This window comes from Chenopodium album, chromosome 1 (genome assembly GCF_948465745.1).
Source record: "Chenopodium album chromosome 1, dcCheAlbu1.1, whole genome shotgun sequence".
Classification (NCBI taxonomy): Eukaryota; Viridiplantae; Streptophyta; class Magnoliopsida; order Caryophyllales; family Amaranthaceae; genus Chenopodium; species Chenopodium album.
This window is the reverse complement of record NC_137834.1, coordinates 9034046-9049118: the sequence shown is the minus strand read 5'-3', so window position 1 is coordinate 9049118 and position 15073 is coordinate 9034046. Positions and strand designations below refer to the sequence as shown.

At 37.5% G+C, this 15073-nt stretch overlaps 2 protein-coding genes across 2 annotated transcripts; both read right to left on the bottom strand.

Moving 5' to 3' along the window:
- Positions 1-5190: 5190 nt before the first annotated feature.
- Positions 5191-6437, bottom strand: LOC145627893 (uncharacterized). The gene is made up of 2 exons (XM_081680235.1): positions 5840-6437; positions 5191-5726 (listed from the first exon to the last, which is right to left on the bottom strand). The coding sequence occupies exons 1-2, from the start codon at positions 6435-6437 to the stop codon at positions 5191-5193; spliced, it is 1134 nt and encodes a 377-aa protein (XP_081536361.1).
- A 3538-nt stretch (positions 6438-9975) lies between these two features.
- LOC145557738 (anthranilate N-benzoyltransferase protein 2-like) lies at positions 9976-13148 on the bottom strand. The gene is made up of 2 exons (XM_081618933.1): positions 12238-13148; positions 9976-11148 (listed from the first exon to the last, which is right to left on the bottom strand). The coding sequence occupies exons 1-2, from the start codon at positions 12914-12916 to the stop codon at positions 10466-10468; spliced, it is 1362 nt and encodes a 453-aa protein (XP_081475059.1). The 5' UTR covers positions 12917-13148; the 3' UTR covers positions 9976-10465.
- Between the last annotated feature and the right edge of the window lie 1925 nt (positions 13149-15073).

The window sequence follows — 15073 nt, the reverse complement described above, 5'->3', positions numbered from 1 at the left end:
TAGGTGCTTTGAATACTTTTCTTGGAGATTCTTGATAAACATCCTCACGGATTCTTTTTTAGTGGGGATCTCAATCTTCTTAGAGGAAGTTTCCCTCCATTTATTAAAGAAAGAAGTAAAGCCTTCATTCTCTTTTTGTCTTAGCATCTCAAGTTGTCTATGATCGGTTTCAACTTGAATATTGCACTTGTACCTATCAACGAAAGCGTTTGCTATCGATTCCCAGGTAGAGGTTTTCTCCTTGTCAAGGGAGAAGAACCATTGTTGGCAAACGGTTTCAAGAGATAGTGGGAACAGAGAGGGAAAAACCTTCTTATCGATACCCTTAATGGTCATTACAGTTTCGAAAGCTCTTAGATGGAAGTAAGGATTATCTGTTGCCTTGAATTTTGGGATGTCGTTGGCATTGAACTTCTGCGGAAGAAGATCTTTGTCCACCGAGACCCCTTGTGATGTAAGCTCTTGAAACTTGTAATCGCTAGACAACTTGCTTAGGCTCTCTTGCATGAGGTCCATCTGTTGTAGCTTCACGGGATCATCAACCTTGAGGGTGAGGAGCTTCAGTGTTTCAGTCATGGTAACCAATTGGTTCCTAAGCTCATTGACTTCTTCTTGAGTTGCCATTATCTTCTTAGCCTTCCTCTTTTGACGAATCGGTTTATCAAAAAGCGAGACTTGAATAAAGAGGTTGTCCTTGATTAATCGCCCTTCTCTCCTCGACCAAGTACTGTGGGAAAGGAATTTAGGGATACTTATTGTTAATTATTTGACTCAAACTTTATTCAACATGCAATGGATGGAGGAAGTAAAGAAAAATTGGAATAGAATGTGAAAGAAGATTTAGATGGAGGGATATGGAGATTTAGGAGTAGAATGTACCCCCAACTCAAATGACGGAAAGACCGACTCATGCATGGACCTACGACATGGTCATGGTGATGTGTACTCAAAGTATGTGCTAAGATTAGTGAGTGTAAATGGTGCGTTAAGACTCGTATCATGACCATGTGGCTAGACTATGTGACCAAGACTCGATTAATGATTTGACAAGGTGTTATTGACAGCGAAAATTAACCGAATTAATTAGTAAACTGGTTAATTAGACCCTAGGTGATGACTCGACAAATAATCCGAACTGTCGGCCAAGCGACAGAATTGGCGTCACAATATGGTGATTGGCGCCAGACTTTTTAGTAAATGTCTGGCGCTACACACCATACAGTGGCGCTACAGCTCAAACTTTGGCACCAATTTTGGAGCCTCGATCCGGGACTGTTTTCGGTATTATTAGTCAACTGGGGTATGCCTAAAGTCGTACTAGGTCAATTCCGATTAAAAGAAGAAAAAACTTTATTGACTCGAATTAATTAATTAATTAATTAATTAATTAATTAATTAATTAGGCAAAGTTCTTTAAGTCATTAATTATAATCTCAACACAAATCAACAAACGGTTAAGAGGAACATAGAATATATATGCACAACAAATAATGCACAATTAGTCAAGTAGACACAATATGATGCAATGAGTTTGCAACCTAACCATGGCTCTAGTTCTCTAAAGTTCGGGATATGGTTTAGTCAAATAGGGTCCATGGTTAATTGTCCAGATGCACCGCGTAGAAGCCAAACCGGGAAGGGTTAACGCGTGTGGATAGAACACCGCGAGTTTTTAGAAAAAACTCACTTCCATGGTTTGGTGAATTCAACCTCTCAGATGTACCCTTTGTTGCCAGGAGCGTTCAATCGGGTAGATAGAGCATGAATTCCCAGAGGGTTATGTCCATATGTAGAACACATATGGGTTTCAGAAAAGTGAGAAAAAATTCAACCAGGAAGTAGGATCGAGCAAACAATACGAAACACCGGTCGAAATTAGAACGCATATTTTTGGCTCGGTATTGGGGGAAATTGGCGCCAGGAAACAGAGACTGGCGCCAACTTTTTAACTGTAGCGCCTGGCGCCAATACTGGCGTCTAGCGCTACGGCAAAAAGTGTGGCGCCAAGCTCTGGCCCCTGACGCTACTTCCCACATGCCTCAGCAGCTTTCTGTGCTCAATAAAATCATCCAGTTTCGCGCGGTGTTATTTCAGTCCTAGTTGTGAAAGACGTTTCTCAAATTTCCTACGTGTAAAATCCTATGTTTTTGACTCATTACGGATGGTCTTTCCAATGAGAACCCTTTTATGCATATGCCACAATGTTAATCAAAATTACGCACATGAAATACTTAGAACTTTTCGAGTCTCATCCACTCATTCTAAATCATTGCCGAAACAAATTCAGGAATTAAAATAGAAATCCTCCCCAGTGGAGTCGCCAAAAACTGTAGGGAATAGTTTCAAGCCCTTAAAAATCCCACTAGCTTGAACCCCACTGTGATCATACACTAAAGTAAGGTGGCGTCCAAAAGAGAAGAAGATAGAGCAAAAGAGTCGCCAACAAGTTTTTTTTAAGGAACTTGTAAACCGTTCACGAGGTGAAGGTTACACCCCTTAACGATCCAAGGGATCGTCAACTCCATAAGGTCATGAACCAAATAAGGGTTCAGGGATGAAGGTACAAATCCAACCTAAAAGAGATTGAACCTGCCCTAATAATAAGCCTCTACTTTATTCTACTCGTATTCATGTGCGCTTTCTGACTAACATACAATTAATAGGATTAACCCTAAACCTGTTTAATCTATGTTGGTTGAATATAATGCACAAATAAACTATTATTGGCGATCACTTGAATTATAATCACAATTAACCCTAACAAGATTATTAATTATCTTATTAAGCGTGATTACAAGTACCAATTCCCTTTAAACATGCAATAAAAGGTGATAAAGCAATAACAATAAATAATATGCATATCAAGCAACATAATAAATAATCATGATAATAATAATAATCATCATAAAATTATAATCATAATCAAAACAATAATAATCATAAATAAAATAATCATTATCAAAATAATAATAATAATAATATTCACAATCATCATAAATTATAACAATTATAATCATAATCATGTTCATGTTAATATTAAAGCATAATAATAATAACAAGATCCTAGGCATGATACTAACAAGATTAATAACAAACCCTAGCATGTCACTAAGCAATAAAAATCAAATCTTTAACCCTAACATGATACTAACATGAATAAATATTAGGAAGAAAATAAAAGGCATCATAGCAATCATATTTAATATTAAAAATACCCTAGACATGATACTAGGAATATCAAAATAACAATCTAAACATGATATCTACATCATAATATCAATAAATCAATTAAAGCAATTACTTGGATACCTCGTACCTCTTTCTAATAGCAAAATACACACGTTAGTAACTTCAAGGAAAATAATAATCAAAACAATTAAATTAAAAAAGATATTTGGGACCAAACCCTCAGAAATTAAAACCTTTCACGTCTAGGACGAAGGCAACTTCGAATATGGCTAGGTGTATCAAGATCTAGTGAATGCGGAATTATTTATGAAAAAGCAAAGTTAATTTAGAAAGAAAGAATGAATGTTGATGAAAGAAAGATGATGAATGAATGAATTAAGAGTAGATGAATGAATATTGATAATTGGTGAATTTTAAATGTAAATGATGAAAATAATCGGTGAATGAAAACGGAGTTTTTGATACGATATTTATAGAGAAAATCATCCAAAAAAGATAATTTATCAAAACAGAGTCTGAAGACCACAAAACCACCTTGGCGCCAGCCCTGGCTCATTGGCGCCAGAAAAAGTGGCTAGCGCCAGGCGCCAATGCTGGCGTCTGGCGCCAATCCTGATTCCAGGCGCTAAGGCCTGGGGTTGGACGCCAAATTGGAATTAAACGCGTTTTTGAAAATCTGATAAATTTACCGTACTGGAAGATAAAATAATATAATTTCAGTCGAAAATGCTATTTGATCCAATTAAAACTCTGAAGAATCCTAATTGAATTAGGAATGAAAAGAACCTTCTAGAATATTCTAGAAGACCAAAACCATTCCTAATTGCATTAGGAATGATAAATCATATTAGGCCCTCCCCTAGATCATTGGGCTGTACTTAAAGCTCAAACCGGGCCCAGTTTAGTAAATTGGCCATAATTTCTTCAATATTCATCGGAATTGGGCTTATAATATATCGTTGGAAAAGTCTTTGCAAGCCCCATCAAACTACACCACTATTGGACCCATATCATGGACCAACCAAACTGGATTGGCTGTTTTCTTAAAATAAAGTTTTCAAAAACAGGGAGAAGAGAAAAAGAAATAAAACTTTCCGCAACACTAGACCTTTCCACACTTTCGTTTCATTCGATTATGATTCGACATGAAAGGCACTCATCACTGGGTTTGGTTTTGGGGAGACACAAATGGGTGTCTACAGCCCTGTAACAGAACACCTCGACATCAGTGATGAATGCCGCCTTGGCTCGATCTGGCTCGTATAAGCTGACCTGATGATATCCGGAGAAAGCGTCCATAAAACTCAATAGGGTGTGACCGGAAGTGGAGTCTACAAGTCTGTCTATCCTCGGTAGGGGATAACAATCTTTCGGGCAAGCTTTGTTCAAGTCCGTAAAATCCACGCACATTCTCCACTTCCCTGATGGTTTCTTAACCATAACCACATTTGCTAGCCACTCGGGATATGTGCAGGGTACGATAAACCCCGCCGCTAGCAATTTGTTGACTTATGACTGAATAACCTCTATTTTTTCTGTTGAGAAGTTCCTTTTCTTCTGTCGAACTGGTCTTGCTCTCTTGTCACCATTTAATTTATGCACTATGACATCAAGATGTATGTCAGGCATTTCATCTGTCGAGAAAGCAAACACGTCAGCACTTTCTCGTAATAATTCCACCAAATGGCAGTGCGTGTCGACATCCATATCGGATCCAACACGCACCACCCTTCCTGGTACCCCAGGTTGCAACTCGATCTCTACGGTCTCGTCCCCTGGGGAGGGGCGTGGTGCAGCTACCGGTCGAGTATCGAAATTTTCCATTGCCAAATCATGTGTAGAGGGAACTCGTTCCCGTTTAAGCGGTGTCTGTTCGCAGGTAGGTTGCCGGCTTGACTGCTTCAACGCTGAGACATAGCATTCCCTTGCCATAGTTTGACTCCCCCGCACACGCTCTGTTGTTCCAACATTGGATTCATATACCATTGTTAAATTGTACGTTTAGACTACAGCCTGCATGTCATGAATTAAAGGTCTACCGTCAATAGCGTTATAGGCTGACGGCACGTCGATCACCAAAAACTCCGCCATAACATCTCTAACTGCCGGACCTTCTCCCATTCTAACCTGCAGAGCTATGCTACCCTCAGGTCTTACCGTTGACCCATTGAAACCTATCACGGGATAGGACACTAGCGTCAAGTATTTTCGGCCAATTCTCATGGCGTCAAAAGCTCTAGCAAATAGGATATTGGCGGAGCTTCCGCCATCAACGAGTGCCCGCTTGATATCTGCTCCATTAACCGTCAATACTAGTACCAACGGATCATCATGAGGGAAAACTATTCCCTTAGCATCTGCTTCTGAAAAGGATATCGAAAGCATCGGGGAAGGTCGGGGTCGCTCCTCTATCCTTAGTGCGTTCACTATATGCCGGTATTCCGAAAAAATTTCTTCGCTCCGCTTGCAGAACCCCAGTATACCGATCCGCCGGTAATGACATCGATTGTAATTTTGCGCCCTGTCGGAATGCTTCCCTGTCTATATGTTTCTGTATGATTTTGTTTATAGGTATCATCTTGCATTGATGAATCCCCCTACTTCCGGTATTCGGTTTGCCTGGGTTGTGTACTTTGCTGCCGACTGGGACCTGCGTGAGTACGATACTGAGACAATCGCCCTTTTCTTATAAGATCTTCAATGTTCTCCTTTAATTGAACACACTCTTCGGTGTAATGACCGACGTCTCTATGAAACATGCAGTGATTCTTAACATCTCGGCCCTTTGTTATCATTGGCGCCGGCCGACTCCAGTCTTCTTTATTCTGGTTGACTGAGTAAATTGCCGCTCTCGGGGCATTTAACTGCGTATAACTGTTGTAACGACCCAAGCCCCTTGCCGGCCTTCCAGATCTCTGCTGGTTTTGCGGCTGCAACCTGCTTACCCCGCCCATCTCGGTGCTTGGGCCATTATCGTTCTGCCTCTTGGAGGGCTCTGCAGACGCTATCTGACGGCTTTTTTTTAGCAGCTCCTCACTCTTTATGTACTCGTGAGCCTTGGCAAACGCTACCCCTAAATTCGGGAAAGACTTTCGCGACATGTATTTTTTGAAATCGTTGTCGCCCAAACCATTCATCAAGGCCATCACGACAATTTCTTGCTGTAACTTTGGTATGGTATTAGCTTCGTTATTGAAGCGCCTAATGAAATCTTTGAGCGATTCCTCTTTTCGTTGCTGAACGGCCATGAGCTCGCCAGATGTCCTTTACCTTGCACTGTTACTTATATATTGGCCCGTGAACAACTCCACTAGGGTCTCGAAGCAGTCAATAGACCCTGGCTCCAAATTGGAGAACCAATCCGAGGCTGCCCCAGTCAGGGTTGTAGGGAAAACCTTACACCATACAGCATTGGTGTCGGTATATAACAACATGCATGTGGCTCTCAAAAGCTGCCACGTACCGCTTGGGGTCCCCTTTACCATCGTAAGTACAGGATGGCATTTTTATTTTCTCCATCTGTTGATCAAGTACCTCTTGTGTGAACGGGGATATCCTTGGCCTAATGATCTCCCTGGCTGTCCGCCTTTCCAATCCGCTGCAAACCTCATGTCGATAAGAACCTGAATCCCCCACTTGGGTGCCCCGTGCGATTTGGCGTTCAACCGATATAGTCTCTCGGTCACGGGCCCTAGACGGGGGTTGCTGTCCTGCCTGATTGAACTGACTCTCAAGATTCACGATTAGCGGCTTTGCCGGTACATCACCCAGTACCTCACCCACCGTTAGCTCGGCTTCCTTTCTTTTCTTAGACATTGCCCGCATAACCTTAGCCGTTATCGACAATTCCTCCGGGGTAAACCCTTCCAAAGGATCGGGGGTTACCGCTCTATTGCGATCAGGCGTTATTGGTATGTTTGTTGTGTTGCCGTAAAGGAGATGAGTTTCATCTTCGACCACGATCTCTGGTATGTTGTTTACGGTTTTACTCGCATTAGCATTAAGGATATTGCTATCATATTGTCGGTTTTCAATTTCCGATATCGGTACTGTAGCTTCTTTACCTCCTTCCATGACTGCTAAAGGTTCTGTTGGACGATAGAAGTTATTACTACCCCCTCCTTCTAGCGCCAATTATTCCGGTTGAATTCTGCTTCCGTCAGTGTCTGAGGGCTGTTAATGGTTTACCGTCCAATTGCGCACCTACACAGCCAATACAGATTAGCTAGCCCGGGGGTTATTCGGGAATAACCACTCCGATGCTAAAGTCAGTACTTTTATGAGAAGAAAGAGAAAGAAGAGAGAGAAAGTGTTTTAGAGAGATAGAGAGAGATTCTACCTTTTAAATGGGGATTTGCTTGGGTATTTATAGAGACACAACCACGCAGGTGCCACCTATACAGATAGGTGGTACACCGACCTTATAGGCAGCAGGTGCCTACGTGGCCCAAAGCAGCTCTCCACGTGCCGGAGGGACATGCTATGTGATGAGAAGCAGCTCTCCACGTGGCATAGAGTAATGCCGATAAGGGTCATGGTTTATATGCTAATTAACGAGGGTTTAACTGCACAACACTCTTTTACCGGCTAATCAAGGATGCTACCGGTATATCACGTACAATAATAATAAATAAAATAAAAAAAATAATAAAAAAAACACACACACACACCCATCCACATAATAATCTCATGAGAAATGCATTTATGTACTCAGTATTACCTATGTTTTTTTTTATTATTTGCAATATATGATTTTTTTTTTTTTTTTTTTTTTTTTTTTTTTTTTTTTGTCTCAAAAATAATACCGTTTTGTTGCAAATAATAAGAAATAATGGTAGTACGTAGTAAAGGTTCATTCTTAATCATGTCAAAAGTGTATATTTCAACTATAAGAAAAACCTACCTAGTATTTAATAATCAAAATAAAAAATAACTTTAAAAAAAAAAAAAAAACTCATTTATAAATTTAGCTCGAGTTACAAATGAATCATTCATCAATATTTTTTATTTTTTTGAACACTATAACCTTCTAAACAAATCGAATTTGAATAAATTTTTGAGATGATTGAAAGCTTTGATCTCATTTAAATTTAAGGAACATGAACATGAAAGTACTCGCAAGGTTTACGTCTCTAACTTAGGGACCCTAATAATGACCCAAGGAAAATGCGACTAAAATTAATTTATAATTTTACTACTAACCCAAATCTCATGCGAATATGATCCAAACCAACTTAATTAAGACCAAATCCTTTACAATTGATCCACTTGGTTTGTAGTAGTTACTACCTCTACTTGCTGTGCCCCCGTACGACATTAAAGAGAAGCCCAAGTGCTGAATCCAATTTTGGCAATTGCAAGCTCATGTAGCGTTTGCCAGCCCGTCAAACATATTTAAACAAAACCTATATGAATGAAAAAATAAAAATCAAAGCCCAATACTGAAGCAAAATGTCCAGAGATAAAACATCAATCAGGCAGCCCAATTATATATCAGGACCCAAACAAACACCATAAGTTCGAAAGAGAACCAGGATTATTACTATTACAATTCTGGACTCCAACAATCCAACCCAAACAAACAACTAACATATGACTAGCAAGGCCTACAAGGCTAATATTTTTTATGTATTTCACCCGATTCACCCTTTGGGCTAGTCTGGATTCGGGGATTAGTTTTGGATAATTAGGTTCCAGTCCCCTCTCAATTGTTGTTGTGGGGGATCGAACACAGGTTCTCACTACCAAATGTAGTCTCAATCACCACTACACCAACATCCAATTGATACAAGGCTAATATTAATTTAGACAAATTAAATATAATTGAAATAGGAAAAATTAGAAAAAAATAATCCCAAATTTCATTAATTATGGTACAATAATCCCAACTTTAGATTATTCTGGAATAATCCGAAATTTGGGAGGTCTATATTATCTTCAATCCCAAACCAGTCAACAAAAGTCAACAACCTTTAATAAGAGGTTACCATGACATGTGTCATCTTGTCATTGGTCCAAAAATAAAATAAATTAAAATATATATAAAATAAATTAAAAATCAGAAACGAAAAAAATAATAAATTTCCTCCCTCAAAACCACCAGCCCCCCACCCAAACCACCCCCTCTACCAGCCTCCACCAGCCCCCACCCGAAAACATCCCCCACCCAGCTGGGAAACCGCCCCCACCCCCCGACCACCACCCTCACCCGTCGAAACACCTCCCCCTTCCTTCCCCCACCCACGAAACCCTCCCCCCTCCCTTCCCCCACCCCGTAAAATTCCCCTCCCCTTCCCCCACCCTCCGGCATTTTCGAGGGTGTATGTTTTTTTTTATTTTATTTTGGACTAATCATGTGCTGACACGTGGCTTTTAAAAAACATTAAAAAAAAATAACCTTCTCAACAGGTAACCGATCATTAGGACTGCAGAAAAAGAAGACCCCCCAAAGTTCGGATTATTCCAGAATAATCCAAAGTTTAGATTATTGTACCAAAATTGATGAAAGTTGGGATTATTTTTTATAATTTTCCAATTGAAATATTAGAACTCAAATAAAAAAAACCTTCAACCTTTTAAATAATAACTTTCAATTGTTTCGTCAAGATATTATAATTAAGGTTTAAAAGCTTGAAATGACTTAATTTAGAAATTGAGACATGAATTAGAAATTAGGTTTAATAGGTTAAAATACACATAAAATAGTGGTTCAAATTTACGAGGTGATACAGATCACTAACTTTCACAATAACATATACTAGTATATCTATCAAAATATGGCTATCAAATTTGTTATCATACATTGAACTTAAATAACATTATTCTTACCAGACAATTAATAACGAGTAGATTTGGTTATTGGGCGGGTCGAGTCAAGGTCGGTGTGGGTCAGGTCAAAGAGGGTCACATTTTATGGGGTCAATATCGGGTCAAACCAATACGGGTCGCAAGTCAATAGAGGGTCGATAATGGACGGGCCTACAAATATCAATTAAAATAAATAACATTTATTTATGACGAATCTAATGATATATTATATAATAACATTTATTTATTTTATAGAGGTGAAAAAAACAAGTCTACTATTGTATGTGAATAGTGCAAAAATCAAAGTGATACATTTTAAAAAAAAAAAACGAAAGGAGTGTTTTCTTTATCAATTAAACTGAAAAAACCCTTATATTGACCCTACCCAATAAGGGTTCTGTCCATTAAGAGCTCATTAAGCTTGACCCTGATCCTAATATCATTGGGCTACCCTACCCAATAACCAGCTCTAGTAACGAGCACACCCGGCATAAAAGTTATAGAAATACTCTTTGAAAAGTGTTGTATGAGAGTTGAAAAGCTTAATGGCCACTAAAAAACTACCATCCCCATTTGAGCTTGGTGTAATGTAAGTTTGACCCTCATATTTGATTCTATTAGTGCCCGTAAATTCAGGTGCACCCCATCCAAAATCAGCTTCATTAATAGGCAACTTAGCCCATGAATTTATTGCGAGGTTTGGACACATAGCATGTTGTGGCCGACGAGCAATAGTCGTTAGATCAGGATGTGATTCCACAAAATCAATGGCTGATCTCAAATATTCAATATTGTTCAATTTTTTAAGTGCCTCGTGAATCTTACTTGCAGCATACCACAATGGTTTACGTGTGACATGTCTTGCCTTTTCTACACAAGCTGCATGAAATAGGAGATTACCACAATACCCTTGTGGTAACTTCATATACTTTTGTAATCTTGACCGTCCATCAACTGGTATGTATAATTTGACAATTTGATCATCAGTTAATCCACGTGCCATGCATGCAGTGCGCCACACATGCCCAGCTTGCACCTCAAATGTACTCAGCTTATAATCACCCACTATTTGTGACGTTGCTAGTAGATATATTGTGTTCATTTGATCTTTAGTAAGCTTGAAGATACACTCCGTTGTTGGCACCATCTCACCTAATAGAAAATGATATACGTCACTTTTTTATACTCAAAAGTTATCATGTAAAATATTGTTTAATTAGTATCCTTTCGTGTTTAAGTAAATACAGTAAAAAAGTTTCTTCTTTCTACGTATCTCATATAAAACTTTAACTGAAAATATCTTTATAATCAATAAGTTAAAATTATAACAATTGAAAATTAATAAGCTATTTATTGAGACGATTATAATAATTATAACATGACTATATATATTTAGTCTTATATATATAAAAATCACAAATATTAGTCAAATAAAATTATAACAGTTGAATATTAATAAGGGGAAAATACAAGTTAATCTGCCAGATAAATAAATTTTTGTTAATCTGATGACATTTTTGTAAATATATTGAAAAAGCAAGGTCATTTATTCAGTACTTTTGGTGAGCTGTCCAATTACTGTTTGTTTTTTGCTTTTACTGTTTGATAAGGAAATTACACATTTACCCCTCAACTAATACATGAAAAGACGCATATACCCCTCCACTAATACATGAAAAGACAATTATACCCCCAGATAAACAAATTTTGTTTATCTAGGGAATTGACTGGGTATTGCTAATCATTGAGACGATTATAAATATTATATATATATAAAAGACTAAATATAGTCATGTTATAAATATTATATATTAGATATATATAAATTAGAAATATTATTCAAAGTGAATAAGACAAATAGTGCAAAATGTCATAACGTTTCATTAAACACGCAGGGAGTGGAGTATTAACATAATTTATTCATATATCAATAATGGTTAAATTAGGCATTAGGTGCTAACTCAAATTGTGCATATCATTCTGAAATGGTTAGAATATCATTTAAAGGGCTGATTAGTTGATTATAGAAAAAAAAAAACATGAGCATACGTTAAGGCTTGACATATTCTATTGTGAAACCCCGTGGTTTCATTAAATTCATTTTAATGGCCAACATCTTATGGTTTTGTAATTTAATTTCAACTGAAAAGCTATATTGTGTTTAATCTTAAAGCTTTCATACTTCGTATATATATTGATGTGTGCGCATTATTAGACAATAGTAAAAACGAGCTTGATGACCTGAAAAATCCGTCGGGGTTAAGGGTGGTAAGGGCGGCTCATACTCCAAGTGTCGAAACTTAACTTGGGGCGGGTCACGAGGAGCAACGTAAGTAGCCCTATCATGAACGGGATGAATATTGAGGTCTAACCCCCTAGCTAATCTTGCCCATGTATTGAAAAATGGAAAGTGGGTAGATCCATCGCCGACATGGTGATGTGGTGCGAAGCCAATGCATACACTCCCGCATTTGAAGCGGGTGAGTTGCAGCATTAGTAGAGGGAACGATGAGAGCCCTCCTGAGTAGTCGCATGTAGGGAATACCACCTCCCTGAGTTGAGAATCCGGCCTCAAGTAGTCACCAAAATCGGCAAGAGCTTGAGTTGATTCTGCCTCGATAAACAAGACCCCTTTTGCATTACAATCGATCTCATACCTTTCATTCTCATCGTTAAATTTTAACCTACCTGCCATTGGATAGAATGGCACTAAGACTTTACTAAGAGCCTCCTCCAAAATATTGGTATCAAAAAATTTAGAAGAAGATGTTGTATTATTGGGAGAATAGAGGTAAAGAATATTAGAGTGTGAGTAAGGCTGGCGTATGATCATGTCTAACTTTGATAGCCAAAGACTACCTTTTGGTGTCTCCTCAGCTGGAAGCACCATGGTTGATTTCTTCACTTTTATGTTGCTCATTTTATTAGAAATATTGATGAATATACAATCACTCTTTAATTTGGTGCAAGGAGGTAAAAGTAAAAACAAATAAATTATAAGAGGTGATGAACTATATACGATACTTCATTGATTTATGGCTTCATAGGGTGTGGCTATTATATAGGCATATGACATAAACGAGTAAGAATTAAGAACACTAGCTAGCTTTATTTTATTTTACTTTATTTATTTAGGATGACTATTCAATAGCTACACTAAATTTGTAGCCATTGTCATTATATGTAATCCTAGCCCTTCAATTTTATAGAAGCAATCTCAGCCGTTCTTTTATATATTTGACTTGGAGAAAAAAAATCAAATAAGAAAACTGCAATATTGTTGTTGTAAAACGGAGTTATGAATAGAAAATTTTTACTATCGATTCACACACGATGATGATTAACAATTAAAAACCTCCATAGATTTGTAGTGATTAAGCAATCTTCCCAAAAGTGATTAAGCAAAAACCCAATCAGCGATTTCGATAATACATGTACTCCATTATTTTATTTATTTATTTATTTATTTTTTAACCGCTACTACAAGCATTAACAATATCTAAAGGTTTTATCATTAATTGATGTAATTAAGGTGGAAATTTACCCACCACTGTTCTTATATGGAGCAGAGGTTGAAGAGATAAAGATCAGATGCGTAGGAGCATCAATGAATTAGATTCAGAAATGATGAAAAGGAAGGGAAAGATTAATGAAGTTTTCATGGTAAAAAAATATTTATAACGTAGTCAATGAAACAGATGGTTTTATAAAAGGGGCATCTTTCTTGATGTGGGATCCTCTAACGCAATTTAGGGACGACATTTTTCCAGTTGTTATTACAAGTTGTAATTGTGTGAATGGCCCAATTCGAGCTGTAATTTTGTGTATATATCAAAACAGAAAAGACAGATTTGTTTGGAGTTGTTGAAAATATCCAAATAGTTTTTATTTATTTATATTTTTTTAAATGCCACGTTTTGCTTATCACATTTAATGTGAAAATGTACGATTTATATAAAATCTAAAAAATTGCTGGGAATAATCCCACCTTTGGGGCATCTACGAAAAATAATCCCATCTTTGGGATATTTATACATAATCCGACCTTTATATTAAATCCGCTCAAAATGATCCCAAGTGACTTGTAATCGGTTGAATACGTAATTTTTTTTTTATTAAGCCTAATATACACATGTCACAATGTTATTGGTAAAAAAAAAAATTTACTTTTATATTTTTTAAAAGAAATAATTATTACTTTTTTTTAAAGGAAATAAAGAAATAATTTTTACTAATTAAACTTAATTAACTTATTTAAAACTAACTTTTTTTAGACTAATTAAAAATTTAAAACAACCACCACCACCAGTCCCAACCCCAGCCACCTCTCCGCCCCGCCACCAATCCAAATTGGTCGCCAGCCTCCGCCTCACATGACCGGTTGAGACCGTTTTGAGCGGATTGAGTATAAAGGTCGGATTATTTAAAAACATCTCAAAGGTGGGATTATGTTTCGCGGACGCCCCAAAGGTGGGATTATTCCCATCAATTTTTCCTTTTTTATAATGTGTACTTTTATAAAAAAAAATGGATAATTATAAATAAGAATTATGCACCTTGTACAAAAATACTTGTAATTTTATAGTTTTAGATTTTCATCAAAATTATGATATAATACATGTTCAATGTCGCCTAATCCATATTCAATGTAGGAGTCCATTTTCAGTGTGCTACTTACAATTGTTTCATTTTTAAGGATAAATTGATGGATTGTAGTTGTAATGTAGAAGTTTCCACTAGTAGAAAATAATAAAAAGGCACCCCCTATTTGCCACTGGTTCAGTCCAAACCGGTGGCAAAAATGGGCTGGAAAAAGGGCGGAAAACTGAACCAAGAGTTAAGGCACCGGTTCACTTCAAACCGGTGGCAAAAACATAAAGGCCACCGGTTTGAACTGGTGCCTTTGTGAACCGGTGGCATTTTGAAAATGCCTAATCCCGCCCATTTTTTAAGCCACCGGTTTACAAAAACCGGTGGCCATTGAGCGGTGCCTTTTTCAATTTTTCTACTAGTGTCTTCCTTCCCCCTCCTTTCTTCCTTCTCTTTCATTAGCATTTTCATTTCGTTCAAACCCACA